Source organism: Desmodus rotundus, chromosome 2 (genome assembly GCF_022682495.2).
Source record: "Desmodus rotundus isolate HL8 chromosome 2, HLdesRot8A.1, whole genome shotgun sequence".
NCBI lineage: Eukaryota > Metazoa > Chordata > Mammalia > Chiroptera > Phyllostomidae > Desmodus > Desmodus rotundus.
Window position 1 is genome coordinate 206,037,982 of NC_071388.1, and position 19,239 is coordinate 206,057,220.

The 19,239-nt window shown below is 59.0% G+C and overlaps 1 protein-coding gene across 3 annotated transcripts in view; it reads left to right on the top strand.

The window, feature by feature from the left end:
• The first annotated feature begins 419 nt into the window (after nucleotides 1–419).
• AGAP1 (ArfGAP with GTPase domain, ankyrin repeat and PH domain 1) overlaps nucleotides 420–19,239 on the top strand; it is a 409,905-nt gene continuing 391,085 nt past the window's right edge. For all 3 annotated transcript variants that reach the window (XM_045197998.2, XM_045197999.2, XM_024564316.3), the window contains exon 1: nucleotides 420–950. In XM_045197998.2, the coding sequence (XP_045053933.2) occupies nucleotides 788–950 (163 nt within the window). In that variant the 5' untranslated portion in view covers nucleotides 420–787. The remainder of the gene's footprint in view (nucleotides 951–19,239) is intronic.

Below are 19,239 nucleotides of genomic sequence, written 5' to 3' on the forward strand. Positions count from 1 at the left end.
TCCCAGGAAGCCCGGGGCCGGCGCGGGGCGGGGCCTGGCGCGAGTCCCCGGGATCCGGCGCGCGGGGAAGCGCCGCGGAGGACGCAGCGGCGGCGGCGGCGGCAGTGGCGGCGGCGGCGGCCGGGGGGCGGAGAGCGCGAGAGCGGGCGGGGCGGAGGCGGGGCCGACGTGGGCCGGAGCCCTGCGTGCCGGGGAGGGGGCCGGCCGGGCGGGCGGCGGGCGGCACGGGAGCGGGCTCCGCGGCTAGCTCGGCGCCTGCGGCTCGATCCCGGCTCAGCGGGCGGCGCGCGGCGGCCTCGGCGCGCCAGACGGTACAGCGCGCCGCGCGCGGACCCACGTCGCGGCCCGGCGGCCGGAGCGGCGCGGCCACTGCCCGGGGGCCGGCGCTCGGCCCCGGCGCTGGGAGCGCGGCGGCTGCCTGGGCTTTAATGGCTGCTCGGAGGGGCAGCGCCTAGGGGTGGAAGCGGCTGCGGCGCAGGAAGGCGCCCGAGCGAGCCTCCTCAGGGGCCGGCCGCGCCCGCCGCGGCGCGCTCCATGGGGGCCCGCTGACCCGGGACGCGGGGGCCCGCTCGCTCGCCGGCCGCGCGTCCCGGCCATGAACTGAGTCCGCGGGCCGGCCCCGCGCCTGCTCCGCTCGTTCCTTTCTTCTCGCGCCTCGGCCACCCGCCGCCGGCGGGCCCGGCTCCCCGGGGGCTGCGGCGCTCCGGGCTCAGCGGCCCGCGGGCCCCGGGGCGCGGGGCGGCGGCGGCGGCGGGGGGCGCGCGGCTCCGGGCGCGGCGCCTGCACCATGAACTACCAGCAGCAGCTGGCCAACTCGGCTGCCATCCGGGCCGAGATCCAGCGCTTCGAATCGGTCCATCCCAACATCTACTCCATCTACGAGCTGCTGGAGCGCGTGGACGAGCCGGTGCTGCAGAATCAGATTCGGGAGCACGTCATCGCCATCGAAGGTGAGGACCGGGCGGTCGCTGGGTTTCTGGAAAGCGCGGGGGAGCGGGCGCCCGTGGCGCGGCGGGGTGTGCGCGCGCGTGTGTGCGCGTGTGGACACACGCTCTGGGCCGTGGCACGCGGCTGTCCGGCCGAGTGAGCACTGCGGGGCTTCTTACCCTGCAAGGCCGGACGAGAGCCCGGGGGAGGCCGAGGGCCGGGCGAGCGCGCCTCCAGCCCTGCCGGGGAAAATGGGTAGTCGCTCTCCCGTGAGAAAGTGGCCGACGCGGTCGTGTCCTGGGTCGCCAGAGTGACCCGGCCCAGCCGATGCCTGGGGGCAGCTGGAGGGCTTGGCGTCCCCGGTCAGTGACAGCCTCCCAGGTCACTGCGAGCGTCTTACTAGGCGACGCTGGAGACTGTTGGGAGAAGCACTGCTGCTGGGGGCGAGGCTCTGGCCAGCGTGGTGAGGAGGGGCAGGGCCGCCCTGCTCGGTCTTTGCTCCGTTCAGGGCCACAGTGGAGCCGCTGAGCTGAGCCCTTTGCCCAGAGTCAGCTCCCGCTGCAGGCAGACAGCGTGGTGTGCCTTCCCCTACGGGAAGGCTGGTCTCCCTAGAGTGTTTTCTACCCAAGTCCTGGGCCAAATTAGGAGATCCCTACGGGGGGAGGGGTTGTCCCTCAGCCTGAGGGTCTGGCATTCCCATTCCCGGAAGCGGGCCACCCTTCCTGCACATCAGGCAAGACTGTGACCCCCCAGGAAAGGTGAAGAGGAGCCTGCCTTTCAGGGGCTTGTGTTCTCTCTGGGTTACCGGTGGCTCTTATGGTGCTGCTACCCAGCTTCTGGATGTTTCCTTGCCTTACCCACGCCGTCCTGCCCAGGCCCGCCTGGGAGACCAGTGGGGCAGAGACGGGGGGCATGGGGCTGTGCAGCAGCCACAGTCAGACTGCGCGCAGCCTTCCCCTCCTGTCCCTTTTGGCCAGGGATGGTGAATGGCCTACAGGGTGGGTTGTCCACAATACAGAGCTGTCCCGGCCAAAGGCCAACAGGGACACTGTTGAGGGAGGCCTGGCAGGAGTGTGTCCGAAGCCTGGCTGCAGGCTGTCACCCGGGGCCTGGGCCACGGGAGGGCTTTGCTTTGGCACCACCCAGCCTGCACTGCTAACCCCAGAGCATCTTGGTGGATGCTTGGCCACTTAGGTGGGGAATGTGAATGTTGTGGTACTGATCCTCTTGGCAGCTCTGTGGACTTGAGCAGAGGCTGGGCCGGGCTGCTGATTGGCCAGCAGTATCCACGGGGGCCGGACTAATTCCCAAAGAGGATCCCAGCCGTGCTCCAGTCTCCTGTGGGGCCTGGCTCTCCGCGCACCTAGCCGCCCTCTTGGCAATTAAAGATGCTTCCAGACTCCTCGAGTGGCGGGGCCTGCAGGAGGCCATCGACCCGCATAGGGTGCTGACGGTCAGGGGCGGGGGCAGAAGTGTTTCTCTGGAAGTCGAGCTCTGTGAGACGGGCACTTTGCCTGTGCCACTCGTCTCTCTGCAGCATCCACGGGAGTCTGATGAAACACTTTGAAAGTTGGTGCCAAGTGCCCACTGAACGCACCTGGCTGAGAGCCCCCGAGGCTGTGCCGAGACAGCCTGCAGCTGAGTGTGACTCACAACGCCTTGTTTGCATTGCCCACTCTGGAAGCCTGGCACTGGGTGCTGGGTCCCGAGCACTCCCAGCAAGGCGGCTGCACTCTCTAGAAAGAGGAGGTGGTTTCCTTTTACTTTACTTGTTTATTTTTTTGAGTCCCGAGTGGTTTCTGGATGATGGTTTTGGTAGCTTGATGTCTGCCCTTGTGATGTGAGACTTCAGTCCCCTGCTTGGCTGAATCTTTGTCATTGTTAGTAAGACTCAGAATTGGTGCTCGAAGGCTGCTCGTGGCTTTTGCGGTGTTGTTATTTTTCTGTTAGGAAAAGGAATGTCTGTATTGTGTCAGGACTATTGTTAACAAGGCTTGAGGATCATTCAAACTCGCTTCGGCTCTGCATTATTATCAGCTGTGATGGCGCCTTTCATTGGTCCAGAACTTCAGCAAAAGTTCTCCTGCATCTGGGACCTCAGGGTGTCCTGAGGGAGTGTGGGCCTGCTTTCGTGTCCTCAGTTTGTAGAAGGTGGAGGTTCTGGGAGGGATCATGACCTCCTGAACATTTGACTGAGGTCATTCAGAGTGTGGTCATCGGGACAGAGAGCCCAGATCGGCAGCCTCCCCGGGCACCTCGCACCGCCCCAGCTGAAGAGGAGTGCTGTCCCACCCTGCTGTAAGATGTGGTCATGATTTATGTCTCGGTCCTCAGTGTTTTGGAAGCTGAGAGGGCTGACAGCATTTTTTCTTTATTTGTGTGAGAGGAGAGCTGGGCGGAAGCGGTTCTGTGCAGCTGTGTGGGGTGTGGGTTGTCCACTCACACCGGGTCCCAGGGTGGTGCCGTGAAGCGCCGAGGCTGCCGAGCCTTTGGAGGGGCCCAGTGGGACCCCCGAGTGGGTGGGTGGGTGCCGGGAGTGGCCTGGTGACTCTGGGACTCGGGCGCGGATCTGCCCCCACCTGTGACCCTCGCAGGTCAGGACACAGCAGTGGCAAAATGTGAATCTTTTTCAGTGACAACAAAGAACCAACCATTTCCAATCAGGAGGACATATGCCTGTCCTAGTAAATAGTTTAAAAATAGCTTGTCCCACCAAACAGAGAAAACTGTGTTTTAGAGGCTCTCCGGAAGGCTTTCCCTGCCTCCGTGGGCACATAACACAAAGTTGGAGTCGTCCGTGGAGAGTTGCATGATCCGCGTAACATGCGCACTTTTCAGTGTTGGGAAGAGTTTCGAGCGTGGTTTCTCGTGTTGGCATGCCGTTCCGGCATTGGCTGTGCGTCCTCTGTGTCAGATGTCCCCGTGCGCCGGCAGCTCCAGGAGTTCTGCTGCGGGAGTGAGGAGTGGCCTTGTCGGACGGAAGAGTCTCGTGGCCACTGCTCGTTTCACCGGGACACTGCGTGGGTCTGGACTGGGGAGGCCCTTCGAGGATGGACTGAACTGTGTACACGTGTTGTGGTTGAAGGAGCTCCCCGAGTTCCCAGATGAGAGTGGGTCTGCCGTCCCGCGTGCAGGCACGGCGAATGGGATTTTGTTCTCCGTCTTGTTTTAAAACACTTCCTTGCCCCCTGCCCCACCGAAGTGTTTTTTTGTTATATCTGTATTTCAGACCTTGAGAGATTTGTTCTCCTGTTGCCTAGCGCCCCCCCCCCCCCCCCCCCCCCCCCCCCCCCGCCCCAGACTCTGGAGTTTGAGGGAACTTTGCGGATTGGTTTTCAGATTTGCCTGATTGGATTTCTGGTGTGTCGCACAGGGTGTGGCATGCTGCGAAATGTGGCCCCGCAGCCTGTGTGTGCTCTGTGCCCAGAAAGGAGCATGGGAGCCACCTGCCCCCGGTGTGAGCCGCTGGGCTAGGTTTTCCCCTCTGGTTCCTCTTTTAAAGCCTGTCCGGGTTGATGGGGTTGAGGTAGATGAGTCAACTGCCGTTCCTGTTAAGTAAAGCTCCTTCTTGTTTTAGGGATAAAGTCTCTATTAGCAATTGCACGTTGTCATTCAGTTTCCCAGCAGCAGAGGCCCCGATAACCTGGCCAGCTCACTCAGCCGGGCTGAGCCAGGACCCCAAGCCAGCTTTCCGGGTGGCAGATCAGTGGGGACCAAGCCTTCCCCTGGCCCACCTGTACTTCGGGGTGGCTCCTCTGAGGGCACTGGAGGGGTCACAATGGCCTTGTCCTTGGTGGGAGAGCTCTGCCTGGCACCCCTGGTAAGGACACTTTCACAGGGGGTTCTGGGTCTGGGCCCTGATTTGGAAGGACTTGAGAAGATGGGGCGGGGGGCCCCTTAATCCCCCGATACAGCTCCTTTGCTCAGCGCTTCACCTGCGCGACGTTGTTTCGTCCTGTGGCAGGGGCCTGTGTCCTGCGGTCCCCTCCCCCGAGAAGGGTTTGCTTTGGGAGTGCCGTGAACGCCGACAGCATCACGCGCTCTGCCAGGCTGCCTGGCGGCAGAGCTTTGGCGGTAGAGTTTGCTCCCCTGCAGAGACGCACTTCCTTGCGTCTGAGGAACAGAGTCTTCTCCCTGCCATGGGTGAGCGCGGTTGTTCTCAGCCGCTGTCGACGGCGTTTGTGAGATCTCAAGTTTAATCAAACGCTGTGGATTCAGGGCCTTTTCGTGGTTGATATAAATGTCTCTGTTACCCCCTTAAAAACAGTTTTCACTTGTGTATTCGTCACTTCCAGGTTAAATCTCCTGTCCTGCCGGCAGTGACTGACCCCTTCCCATCCAGGCGTCTGTCCCCTCCAGCCTGGCTGATGTCACGTCTTCCCCTGCCTCTCCCTGTCACAACGGGGCTGCCTGCTGGGCGCCCCCAGCTCCCTTTGGCTCAGGTCCTTACCTGGCTACAGCTGGAAGGGCTGGGAGCCCTCTGAGGGCAGAACCCCACTGCATCCCTTTCTGTCTCCTCAGCAACCCCATCACTGCGTCCTGTCTGGCCCCAGCAGGCGGAGTTGTTTGTGGACGGGCGGACCTGTTGCAGGAGCCCTGATTTTCTCGGGCATCTGGGCCCTTCTGCTCCTCGTCCTTCAAATCAGCGGTGCTTGTCCTCTGGCCTGAGGGAGGGCCTTGTGAGAGGCCGCCAAGCAGACATTGGAGCTGGCGGGTCAGTGGGGTGGGAACGAGACTCTTCAGTGTATGTCGAGGAAGAAGAGGCCTGCTTGCCAAATCCTGGCAGCATGTGCCCTCGGTTGGTGTTCCTTTGCGTTGGTGTCAGTGGGTTTGAGACATAGGACCGGCTTCACCCACAGGGACAAATAAGGGACAGACCAGGTGGCTGACGTAATGTGGTGTCGTCATTGTACCTTTGAGAGCTGTGGCTCTCAAAGGAGAGAGCAACCCCCGAGTTTCTAGTGCGGCAGGCTGGCTGGGGACACACTTCGGGGAGCGTGGGTGGGGGAGGCAGGAGCCCTGGAACCGGGCGGCTCCTCTGGGCCAGCACTCCCAGGCTTCTCCCCCTACGCTCCCTGCATGTGACAGGTGAGTGCACGCAGTCCTGGGGGGTGCTTAGGGTCGCACAGCTTAAATGCAGTGAAAGAAGGATTTAAACCCAGGTCCTAATGGGTTCAAGTTCAGGCTCACTCTGCTTCTGTGGCCTGTGAGGGAAGTGGTCAGGTGGGGGGTGGGGGCGGACAGGGTCAAGGTTGCCGTGTGGGTGGGTGGGGCCAGCTGGTGTCCCTTTTCCTTCTCAGTCCTGGTCTGCGGTCCTGTGTCTTGTCTTTAGGGACTGTGGCTTTGTAGTGTGGGCTTCTTCTCAGGTCACCGTCACTGCCCTTTCAGAGCTACAAGAGCATTTCTGTGAAAAGGGGGAGCTTTAGGTTATTCGCACCAGAAAAGGGCCCAGGGGTGGTGGTGGTGGGGCTGAAGGGGGTGACTCGGAGGGAGAAGTGGCTCCCCCAGCTCTAGGGACCTGCAGAACAGACCCGTGGCCCTGCTATGCCCCCTCTGTGTTCTGTCCAAACCGGGTTTTTATTTTAAGGCTAAAATCCCTTATTTTGTACCCTTTTCCCCCCTGTGTGCCTGCAGGGGGTTGTAGTTTGTCAGTCTGGCTCTGGCTTGTAACTACTGATTTGGTCTGTGTTTCTTAACTTCTAGACAAACCCGTGCCCCCAAGCCCCGCCCGCTGCCCAACAACACACCCGATCCTCTGAGTCTTTTGCTTAAGTGATTGAGTTTGGCAAAGCGGATCAGGCTTGGTTATTTTTAAAATCCAGTGTTCAGGGTTCTGATCCGGTGCTTAGCTACATAATTCCTTCCCTTTGTTAAGTACCTTTCTCCGAGGAGCAAAATGCAGTCTACAGATGTCTGTCTCTAATCTCTGTAGCATCTGTTATTTTGTGCGGGGTGTGAGTGCGAGGCTTTGTGTGCTGCTGTGAGCCCGGCCTTCCGGGAGCTCCGAGGGACCGCATGGTCTGTGGAGCCTGGTTTATGGCGTGGGGGGCCTGCACCCAGGGCTGTGTGTGGAGTGACTTCCCCATGACACACTGCTGACCCCATCCTGGGCACGGCCGGCACTGTAGACTGGGGCCAGTCCGCCCACCTCCCTGTGGTCCTCACTCACAACTGACTGGAGCTGGAAGGGGTGTCTCGGTAGCGTCTGGAGGCTGGGGAGGGAAGGAGGGCAAACGCCACCCCCACCAGAAGAGGTTGTTCGTGGGCCTTTTGAATAACCAGCCAAATAGCTCGCCTGTGTTCGAGGTGGGGAGATTTTTCCATGAGGAGCAGACTAAATATAGGCTCCAGGGTGGGGAGCAGAGCCTGAGGGGGGCCGAGCTCGCTCTGATACTGTTTCTTCCGCTGCTAATCGGGACTCGCCACCGGCCTGGGACAGGTGCCGCCCGCCCTGTGCTCTCTGGGAGCAGATTGGTGTTTTTGTTTAAACAGGCTCATTTGCACATCTCACACTTCTCCCTCGGTTTGATGGCGATTGTCTTTTTTGGGCTGCAGTGTTCACACAGTGTTTCTCCGCAAGCAACTGTCTGATCCTCAGAGCTGCTCGTGCCGCCTGGTTGTCATTAGCTCGGGTTGGAAGCTGCCTTTTTTTTTTTTTTTTAAAGGGTGGGAAACACTTCTCATGGTTCTGGGAGAAGAATTCCAAATAATTCCAGGTCACGTTCAAACCGTTTATGTTTGGTTTTAGACATGTCAGCATTGAAGAGGCTGTTGATTGCCCACGTAGGACATGGAGCTCCCGTCACCAGGTCCTCCGCCCGTGGTCCCGAAGGGGGGCGTGTCTGCGGGAGGTGAATGAGGCTCAGCACACTGGGCTGTGGGTGCCACAGGCCTACTGCCTGTGTTGAGGATGCCGAGGGAATTAGAATTTGTGTTTTCTGCTGAACGCCTACACCAAGACCCGCCTGCGTTTCCTTTCCTTCCTACATGGTGTCTGTGCGGTAGCCTTCAGCAGGATCGGGTGTTGCAGTAAGGTGACTAGCTGGCTTTTGCAAAGCGGTGGACATGGACTTGGGGAGAGCCGACAGCCCTGACACTCTGTTTGTGTTTCCAGCCGTCCTTTTCCGTGAGGGGAAAATGGGCAAGTTTTCCAGGCAGGGCACTTCCGGGAGTCTGTCTGTCCGCTTTTGTTGTTTTCAAAGATCGGGGGTGCTGCTGGGGACAGTGATTCAGCCGCCTCCTGTTCTGACGCTGCTCCCGGTGGCACAGGCCGGTGAGGCTGGTTTCAAACACAAACAACCAAGAGCATTGTTCTTGTTGCAGCTCCGACAACCGAGCCTGCGTCTCTGGTTTCCCACGTCTTCCCATGTGGAGTTCGGGGCCGGTGGGACTTGAGACCACAGCAGTCTTCCTCGTTTTTTACAGAAGGAGAGGAAGTTTCCACAAACTGGCCACCGTGCGTAGCCAGAATCCAGGGCAGGATCCAGAAGGTGGCCCGCGGGGGAGGCCCAGCCACCCCGCTTTGTTAGAGACTGTTTGCTGCTGTGGCTCTTCCGTCGGCTCTATTGATGGGCATTTGGGCGGCTTCCTATTTGGGGCTGCTATGAAAAGCACACACGTGCTTTTGGGTGCCCACGTGCCCCTGTTCCCATCAGGTATCTGCTGGGAGCCGAGTATAAAGGGGACTCTCACCTTTTCTCTGAGGCTGAAACCACACCGTCAGGCGGGCGGCCCGGTCTGGAGAGGCCGACCTCTCCTTGCTGTTCAAGGCCCTGTTCGTGACTGAACGGCTGGCGGTGGAGTGGCTGCCTCCCTCCTTGGATTGCCCTTGTTTGTTAATAAACAAATAGTTCCGTGGCCAATGCATTTCCGGCACTGCCTTAGATGTTAGGTTTCTTCATGTTAGGATTTCCTACAGACTGTTGCTTCCTTGTGAGTTGAGTAAGTGCAGCTCTGTAAGTGGAACTGGGAGAATGAACTCGGTCACCAGGAAGCTCTTTCGTCCTAAACGTGGACTGTACCGTTCTGCTGGGACAGGACCGCCCCCCCCCCCCCCCGCCCCCGCCCCCGGGGTTCCCTGCTGATCTCCCGGACGCTTGAGGTCCTCTTGCTGGCTGAGCCCAGACCTGCCCAGCCCCTCTCACTACAGCGTCCTGGGTGTTAGGTAACCTTTGGGTCTCTGTTGGTATTTCAAAGGAAAGTCATTTGCTACTTTTGGCCTAAACTGTTCTGTGGTCTTAAATAGTTACATATTATCACCATTCAGTTACTGTTTGTTTATAGCAATTATGGGAAGACACAAAAGGGAAAAAGGAAAGCTAAGGGTGGCCAACTCTGTGCTGCTCTCAAGGGGCTAGTTTCTTTGTTCATTCTGCTTGTCCTGTGAGCTGCCACGCCCCTCCACAGAGGCCCCGCCCACCCCCAGGCCAGGCCGAACTGGGAGCTGGGAGAGCCAAACACAGGTCCACACAGATGCAGGGGTGTGTGCCTGTGTGAACTTCTCCAGTTGCTTTACAAACGCAAATGTTTATTTTGAGGGATGGGGTGGGAAGGCCGTGTTTATCTTCACTTTGTTTAGTATGGGAAGTGGCTAATGTGAGAATCAATAGGCAAGATGTTATCGAGCACCCGCTGTGGGCAAAGCGCAGGGTTTGAATCTGGGGGGAGAGACAGATGTGTGGGACCTGCGCCCTTCACATGGGGCCGGGAGGGCACGGCAGAACAGATAACTGGGCAGGGTAGGAGAGGGAGGGGCCCGGATGGAAGGGCCGGATGGGAGCAGGGTAGGAATCAGGCGGTGGAGGGCTGTCCAGGTAAAACAGCAGGGGAACACCCAGACCGGATCTGTTCAGTCTGCGGAGAACTGGGGAGAGGGCGGGGCAGACGATGGAGGAGAGCCCTGTGAGCCCTGGGGAGCAGGCTGGGCGCTGCGTGTGGGACTCCGTTCCGGGAGGGGGCCTGGTGAAGCTCAGTGGTTACCCTGCAGGGTAGGAAGGTGGTGGTGGTGGCTGTGGGGCTGTGGGGCTGTGGCAGCGGAGTGGCAGGGTGGGTTCATACCAGAACCTGTGAGGGAAGGTGGGGGTGTGGGCAGGTGAGTGGGGTACCAGTGGTGGGCCCCGAAAGCTGTGCACTGAAGTACGGGCCTGAAGTTGCCTGTGTGTCTCAGGGTGCAGGGAGCAGGGGTAGGAGCTGAGCTTTGAACTGGAAACACAGGCATGGGGAGCATGTGGTGGGGGGGATTTCATCCCCCAGTGTGGGTGGGAGAGAGGTGCTCGGCCACATAAGGCGGAGACCTAGGATTTGTGGAGGTGGGCCCTGTGCCCCCGGGATGGGCTTGGATGTGTAGGTTCAGAAGTCACCCCCTCTGTCACCCGGGCTGAGAGGCAGGCATCTAGAATGGATGGCAGCCTCTCCCTCCTCTGCCGATTCTTCAGTGGGCGTCTAAGGCAAACACCTCTCAGGACTACGGCTAGTGTGCATTGCTAGGAACTGAATTAGTCCACGGGGTGGGGTGGGCAGGGTGGGGGGACTTACACGACTGACCTTCTGCTCACAGACCCTGGGCTGTGGTGGCCCCTGAGGTCCTGCTCTTCTAGCCAGGTAGTCTCCTGGCTAATTGTGCCTTTTCCAGAACAATGTATCCATCTATGTCTGTGTATGTGAACAATGTATCCATCTATGTCTGACTCTATAGCTGTAGTTGTCTGTGTGTCTATCTGGTAGGGTGTGAATTTCTCACTCAGTGGGTTTAGTCCATGGCTGGTAGAGCCGGGGCAGAGGCGAGCAGGCCCGGTGCTGTGCAGGGCCAGGGCAGGCGCAGGGCCAGCTGTGGGGGGCCAGGAGAGTGGAGGCTCTGCCATGGAAGGGCCCAGGGGCTCTGGGAGGAAGCCCTGTGTGAACCTGAGAAGATGGGAAGCTGATGACATTTGGGGGGTCATTGACAGGTGCCACATGATCTTGCTTCAACAGGTGGCCTTGGAAAACTCTCACCTCTGCACAAAGAAACCCCCGTCTTCACACAAAAAAGTTCGTTTCCAGTTTTTGCTAAGATGAGTTCATCTTTCCCAAGTATCTCAGTCTGTATCCGCCTCGCTGGTCATCTTGTTATGCTGGGAAAGAAAACAGTCACCTGTGTTTCTTTATACCCACGGTCTGCGTCGGGGGTCTTCCCTACTGCATGCTCTCCCTTTGCACACCCCCAGCTCACCACGAGGGCTTTCAGAGGGCACTCTGCCCTGGGGGGCAGAGGGTCTGTGCTTCTCTCCGGAGCCCTACAGTCGGCTTTGCTAGGATGTGAGCTGCTCAGGCCTGGAGGACGGGCGGGGCTGCTCTTCCTGACAGCGGTTCAGAGGTCCACACTTTGAGGAGCGAGCCTGTGCTGCTTCTAGAATCCCAGCTCCTGCTTCTGATGGAACACAGGTTGAGGTGGGGCACTCAGGTCTGTCGGTTTGCAGGGGGCCTGCTTGGAGGTCAGAGGTGGGGTCTCAGTCTGCTGGGGAGACCGGCGCTCCTCCACTAGTCGGTGGGCACGTTGGGTGTTTGTGTCGAGTGGGGCACGTGCAGTAAGAGCAACCCGCTCCCTCAAGTCAACAGAGCCATCACCGCCTGTGTGCGCGGGACCCCTGTCCGACCGCTCGGGGAAGGAGGTGCCCCACAGTGTAGGGTCTGGGACACGGTGAGCAAGGTGTTCTGCTGCTAAGAGAAATGGGATTTGGTTACAACTTGAGAAAGATCTCTTTTTTCTCAGCGTTTCGTGATAGAATTTTCAAACTTGGAGAGGAGTTGTAGGAATGTTCACAAGAGCAACCTCCTACATACCCGTCGCCTTGGTTTTCTTGTTAAATTTCTGCATCCACCCAGAAGAGAGTTCAGCCAGCACTTTCTATAGAGTGCAGAGCTTTCCAAGGCTGGCCCCACTTTGTCTTGGAATCTAAAGGATTTCTGGAAACGGTGCCAGTCCGCGGGTGGCGTCAGGTGGAGGGGCAGTGCTGGCGCGGCGCGGGCCAGGTGCTCATTACGTGTGACTTGCACTCGAGGTGTCTCGTCCCGCAGGGGAAGCTGGTTTAACTTGTGCTTTGTAGGCCCAGCTCTCTGTTGTGCTCACCTCGAAGCCGTGCAGGCCTGGGCACACAGGGAGGCTGACTGGAGTTCCTCGGCCGGCGTGTGTGTGTCTGGGGGCATGGCCCCTCCTCGGGCCCTGGTGGTTTTGGGGATGGGGTGGCACTTCAGTTGCAGGAGCAGCCGATGTAGTGATGTGGAGCTCAGGCGTTTTCATGTTGGAACATGTTGCACCGTGACCACTTCCTGGAATGATGTCATGGAGGATCACAGCCTTGGTGGCTCTCTGTGGCTGGTGAGACAGACAGCCCTGGCCTGGGGTATCCGAGGCAGGCACTTGCCTCAGCGAGTTGCCGTGGAACCGTCAGGAAATAAATGCACACATGCCTCCGGGCCCCAGTTTCAGAGGCTGGAATCCACGGGGTTCAACTCTGACCTCCAGTCTCCGGAGTGACTGCCCCACCCCATCCATTGCTCCTCGGTCCCTGAACTGACCTGGTCTGATGGGGCGGAGTCTGGTGGGACGGTGGACGGGAGGTTGGGGAGGAGAGGCCAGACTGCTCCAGGGCTTTGCGTCCATCGATTCTCTCTAGCTCCCGTCACCAGCAAACCCAGTGGGGCTCCATCTGGCGGAGTAACATCCAAAAACGGGAGGGAAACTGTGTGTGCATGTAACCCACGCGGCCCGTGGACGACCTCGCACTTGCGTGCCTCGTGGGACACGTGTGCGGAGTCTGCAGAAGCACCGACGTCTCTGCAGCGTCCTGGTCCCCGGACGTACGGAGAGACAGGAAAGAGCGGGTGCGGGACAGTCTGTAATCGGGTGCTGGCGTGTCATCGTCACTGTAACGAGCAGGTAGGAAACGCGGCAGAGATGATTAAGGAGCCTGTGCCAGTCCATGGACCGCTGGAAGGTGTTCAGGCAGACCCTGGAAGTCTAGTCCAGCTGTCAATCATACGTTTTAGGGAGGAGTCTCCAAAATTGGCATCTTCTCCAGGCTGAACTGGGAGCTGAGTAATAGTGCGATTCTGATCTCTGTAGTGTTAATTATAGAGCCCTATTAGGCCCAAATTCCTGTTTTCCAGCCTGGGCCTCCATGGGGCTGTCTCCTGCGTTGCTAGTGCCGCCTATGACCTCGATGACCTCATGGTCCCTGCCTCCTCCTCTTCCAGGACCCACATCCTGCCTGGAGCTGGCCTGAGTCCTCCTGGGGGGGACCGAAGCAGCAGATTCCTTCTCAGGGTCATCTCTCGACAACGCACCACGGCTCTGTGCTGCCATCCCCTGTCACGGGGCCTGTGTGGGACACACCAGGTTTTCTCCTGGACTTCAGGCCGCCCGGGCTCACGGCTCCACCCCAGGTTCCCGTTGGGATGAGCCAGTGGGTCTGAACTGTCCCGAGGGAGCTGGCTTTGAATTTCCACTTTGTCACGGTCTCTTCAAAGTCCATGCAGGCTGTCAGGCGAGGGGAGTTGATGTCAGAGTTGTCCCCTCTTTACATGCAGCTGGCGGCTGAGCTTCTCAGAGGTCGGTGGCTCTGAGCGTCCTCCCCTTTCTCCCGCACCTTCCCCAAAGTGGAGTGCACTTGCTCGTGGATCTGTCCTCTGCCGATGACACAGGGCTCTTTCCTCCCAGCGGGTTGGTGGACGAGGCACGCCTCGCCTCCCTCGTGCTTCGTCCTGGTGGGAAGGGTTTTCAGATGGCGTGTCTGTCGGTCTCAGTAGAGAATTCAGCTGTAGGCAACCAAAAATGTCCTTAAGGATTATCTTAGATTCCAGTTCCCAGGGGCACCCGACTGCCTCGCCACCTGCCTGGCTGGACTCCCTGTTCATGACCCCCACCTCCCCGCCTGACCCTCCCTCCTTCCTTCATTCATTCCTTTCTTCCCTCCCTCCCTGCCACAGTTCTCTCTGCCTCCGACCTCCCAGAACCTTAACGCCATTCATAATTAGGTTTGTGTGGGTGTTTGAGTGTTTCCTCCTCCCTCCTCCCCGACCTGCACTGGAGGCCAGGAGCGTGCAGACTTCTCTGCTGTACCCCTAGAGCAGCAGCCTGGGCTTGGCTTGTTGGTGGGGGTGGGGACGGAGGCATGGGTGGGCATGGAGGCATGTGTGGACCATCTTGGCCGGGCTTTGTACCTTCTAGTGCCAGAGGGCAGGCTTCTCCCGCCTGCTGCAGACACGTGTTGGTTCTTACAACAAGCCTCTCCTGAGGATTCGGTAAGGAGGTGCCATGCAACGCTAACTGCAGCGAACTTTTCTAGAAACTTCTGTTGGGAAGATCCATTTTCCATGGTTACTGTTACCTTGGTTTTGTTACATAACTGCTGTTAAATTCAGATACAGGGTTTTTAAAGCTTGGGTTCCAGTGTTTAAACACATCAACTTAATGTTGCCTTTTGGGGGCTTTCTGGATCGCAAAAGAGGACGTTCCATTAGAAACTTGGGCTTCTAACTTGACCAAGAATTTCTCTCTCGGTTAGAAGGCGTGGTGTCTCTGAGAACACTCTTGGCTAGGCGCTGTCACACGCTGCGTCCACCTGCGCAGGGCCACGGGGGCAGAAAGCCGCTCAGGGAGGCCCAGCCCCTACTCCTGCTTTTCTCAGCCCTGATCCATAGTGTTGTCTTTATTCTCCACTGAGACGGGAAGACTTGAGGGGTGGACACGGGGCGAGGCGTGGGGTGGTGGCAGGGGGCTGAGGGGACAGAGCATGTTAGGCAGGGGTCCCAGCCACCTGAGTATGGAGCTCAGTGAGGGCTGCTCGCTTGCTCTCCTCTTGCCGTAGGCACTCTGACCTCGGGAGATTCCGGCCTTTTCCCCGAGGGCAGTGGAGGGGGCAGCGGCCTTTGCTGATCCTCTCTCTCCCTCAGTGCCCTGGGCAGCGGGTCACACTCACGCTGGGCCAGCTCTCAGGGCCGAGTCCCTCCTCAGACCTTCCTGCTCTCTCTCGGGGGGATTACTTCACGATCACATGGAGCTTCTGCACCTGGGGAGCCCCAGGGAAGCAGCTGCCCGGGATCCGTCACATGGTCGGGGGAAGGCTAGGTACCCGGGGCCCGGTGCCCGGCCCCGCACTCCAAGCCCACAGGTTGAGCAGCCGTGGAACGCTCCTGCCTGCAGAGGCTCTGCTTCAGACTTCAGTGATGGATTCCTTTTTAGGAAGAGGGGAAATGCACAGCTCCTTAGAAATGCTACATGCCGTGAGGACAGCCGGGCGAGGCCGGCCCGAGGCGGTGCGTGCCGGGTGGGTGCGCTGGCCCGGGAGTAGACTTGGCCGTGGACCGGAGCACAGCTCTGCTCCAGCAGCTGGGCGGGTGGAAAACGACACCGTTGCCTGGGGCATCTCTGACAGCTGCTCCTGCTTCCAGAAATTTATGTTAAACACTTCTTGAATACCCTCCTATTTTATTCCCTTTCCCTCAGCTAATAAAATCCTAACAGCACCAACTGTTTATTGAGTGTGTGCGTCTGTGGGGCCCCCTGTAAGGTCTTAATGTGCTTTGTGCCGTTTTATCCTGGTCACCCCAGAACAGAGGAGATAGAACCCCCATGTCACAGGTCAGGAGCTGAGTGCCGGGGTTTAAAGCCTTGCTCAAAACTACCCACACCTGGACGTGGCTGAGGTGGGCTTCAGACTCGGGACTCACGGACACAGGCCACCCGGTTATGACGATTTGATGAAGCAGAAAGGAGGCTTCTCAGATCAGCCCCAGGGCCTGCAGAGGGGCTGGGGACTTCTGTGTTGTCTGCGGCCCCTGCACGTTCCAGGGTCAGCTTTGAAACTCACATTCGCACTGGTCTTTCCTCACTGGGGTTAGAAAGGGCATCGCAGCTGCTGGGTTCCCTCTCCGTCCCCGAGGTTTGATGGCCCCGGACGCTGACTGGCGGCTTTGGTGGCACCAGGAGACAGAATGGTGGGCTGGCTGCCCGAGATGGCAGGTTCATGTGGGGGGTGGGGCTTTCCAAACAGCGTGCCTCTGAAGATTCTGTGGGATCCGAAAATCTGCAGCCCCTTTAATCCAGGCTGGCTGGAACTCAGATTTCAGCCACACAAATCATGTGACATTTTAATCATGGAGATGCTAGCAAGCAGTTAATTTTTAACACATATACATGACTTTTCCTCTGAGCTGTAATTAGCATAATAGGAGAGATTGATGCCCCAGGAATCTGAGTGATGTGCCCGAGGTCACGCAGAGCCAGGTGGTTGGGCCGAGGGGCAGAGGCCGCCCTGCGGCTGCTCTTGACGGGCGCTCTGCCCATTTTCCTTCTGGGAAGCTCTGCACCAGCTGAGCTCTGCTTGCCTTCCATCACGGGCGTGGGTCAGGTGGGTCAGCTGGCACGACCCCTTTTCCAGATAGGGACCCTGGGGATGGAGAGAAAGGCATGACCTACCCATGGCTGTCCTGTCCTTGACCTTGCCAGGATGGAGGTTCCCTGATCCCAGTGCTCTGTCCTCAGCCTCCCTTCCAATGGCACTGGGTGGGGGGAGGGGGAGCGGTCTGGATTCCCACGTGTGGGCCAGCCGTCAGGCTTCCCCGCCTGTGCAGGGAGCTGGCCCTGGGCTCTGAGGGTCGTGTGACCCTCGGGCGACAGATGGAGTGCCCGCGGTCACTGTCAGAGTTGTCGGCGAATTTCACTGCCGCCGTGCTCATTCTGCACCCCTGTCCCTCCATTCTGCGACTTCTCCAAGTTATGGTTTGCATAAGAGAAAGCACGTATCAAAAACTTACAATTTGGGGAGTCTTAGCAAAGGTGTGGGTACCCGGGAAGCCACAGCCCAGACGCTGAACTTGTCCACCCCCCTGACGTTTCCCAGCCCTGTGACCCACCCTGCTCCCGCCCCATCGCTCTCTGTCACTGTGGGTTCGTTCACATTTTCTAGAATCCAACAGAAGTGGAATCATGCAGAATGGATCCTTCATCTGGCTTCATTCAGTCCGTGCGATGATTTTGGGATCCACCCACGTCGTTTCGAGTTCTTTCTTGTGTCCCGTCCGTGGACTTCCGGCTGTTCGTTCTGTGGGTGGGTGTTAAGGGCCTGTGTGCAGGGTCTGGCTTCCGCATGAAGCCGCTTCGAGCACCCACGAACGGTTCTCGGTCCGACTTCCCCTCCTCTCGGGAGAAGAGGCTGGGAGACGGGCTGGGCGAGCACCTTGCTGAAAGCGGCCAGGCTCTTCTCAGCAGGCTGACTGACTTCCCACTCCTGTGGCAGCACGGCAGTCTCCCTGTGGGTTCAAGGTCAGCAGGCCGCTGGTGGTGACAACGGGGAGAGCACCTGTCTTTTATGTTATTTTTTAAAGATTTTATATCCTTTAGACAGAGGAGAAGGGAGGGAGAAGGAGAGGGACAGAAACATCGTTGTGAGAAACACTGATGGGTTGTCTCTCACATACGCCCTGACTGGATGCTGAACCCGTAACCCAGGCGTGTGCCCTGACTGGGAATTGAACTGGTGACCTTTCGCTTTGGGGGCTGATCCCCACCCACTGAGCCTCCCTGGATAGGGCAGCAGCACCTGTCCTTTACTAAGAGGGTTTGGCATCCATGTCTCGTGGGCTCTGAGGTGTCTTGTGCTGATGGGTGGGGGTGGGGGTGGAGGCTGCAGAGCAGGGGTGTCAAACTCATTTTCATCAGGGGCCACATCAGCCTCGCGGTTTCCTTCAAAGGGCTGTATGTATTTTCAACTCCTTAACAGTGAAGGAGTAGTTACATTCATCCTGAAATTATTTCGGCCCTTTGAAGGCGACTGCGAGGCTGATGTGGCCCCCAATAAAAATGAGTTTGACATCCCCTGCTGTAGAGATTTGGCCGATACGGGCAAGGGGCCAAGTGGGAAAGAGGCCGAGGAGCCCGAGGGGGCGGAGCCACAATCCCACGTTCACGTTTGTGAGAATCAGACCTGTGAGCTCTTGTAAAGTGACTCACACGAGCACCGTCTGCGGGGGTGCAGAGAGCGTCTGGTGTCACCTCCACAGCAGGCACAAGGGGCGGGCCCTGGGGCTCGGAGGCAGGGGGCCAAGGTGGAGGTCAGCACGTGGCTCCTCCCCATCACTCCGTGACCCTGGCCTCAGTTTCCCTGCTTGCAAATTCAAGGTTTGGCCAAGATCAGCGATTCTTAAGGAAGGCAGGGGCCAGTTTTACCCTCCCAGGACACAGGGCGGTGTCTGGAGAAAGGGGGCTTTGTCACATCTGCAGGGAGGGAGGTGTTCATGGCACCTGGCGAGAGGGGACTGAGGCCACTGCTGCTAAACCGCCTGTGGTGCCCAGGGCAGCGGGGGCTCAGTGGTGCTGCCCACTACACCTCTGCGCCCCCTCCCGGCCCCTGACCCGCAGCGCAGAGCTCCGGAGCTGCCAAGGTTCCTCCGGCATGCACTGCTTTTCCAGGTGGGCCCCATTTTCTGGGTCTGAGCCAGGGTGGGGGAGTGGGGTCCTGCGGGGCCCTCAGCCAGCTCCTCCTCCCAAACGCTTTCTAGCAAATGGGACGTGACTTCCTCCAGCCCCTCCTCCACTTGTCCAGCAGGTAGGTGGCACCCAGCCCTCTGTGACTGACCGCCTGCCCGGTGCCCAGGGCAGTCTCAGTGGGCTGCTGTGACGACGGACCTCGATTCCACTCAGGGAGTCACCAGCTGTTCTCGGGCCGAGTCCACCTCCTGGAGACTTCTCTGGGCAAATCTTTTTGAGGATGCCGCTTTCTGGAGCATTCCCTCTGCAGTCCGCTTCCTTGCAGAGCGGGGAGAAAACCCCCTGTAATTTTTGCTCCTTCTCAAAACAACGCTCATGGTGGGGGTCAGTGTGTAGGGGGTCCATGCCACGCCAGCAGTCATGCCCTGCCCCAACACCGCATCAGCAAAGTGCTGGGAGACGGCGTTTATCTTGGTTGGGAGTTGGGTGTCAGTGTTCTTACTTTTGGGGGAAAATATCAAGGATGGGAAATGCTGGTTTTGTTGATGTGGGAATAAGAAAATGAACCGAGCCCTTCCCCCTGCCTGTCTTGCTTTCCCTGTTGGGGTGAGCTGCGTGCGTGCTGCTGGGCAGAGGCCTCTGAACGGCGTCCTGCCCCAGCTCAGCAGCCTCTGTGCCACCCGGAGACCCTGCCCAGTGCCTCCCTCCCCAGGGCATTGAGATGCCTGAGTGGAGATACTCCTCTTTTAAGTGCTTTGGATGGTATCAGAAAAATGTGCTGCGCTGTTAGTGTGAGTGAGGGGTTCCCGGCCGGCTGGCCCCTCTGCGGGGCAGCAAGGTTCTCGGGG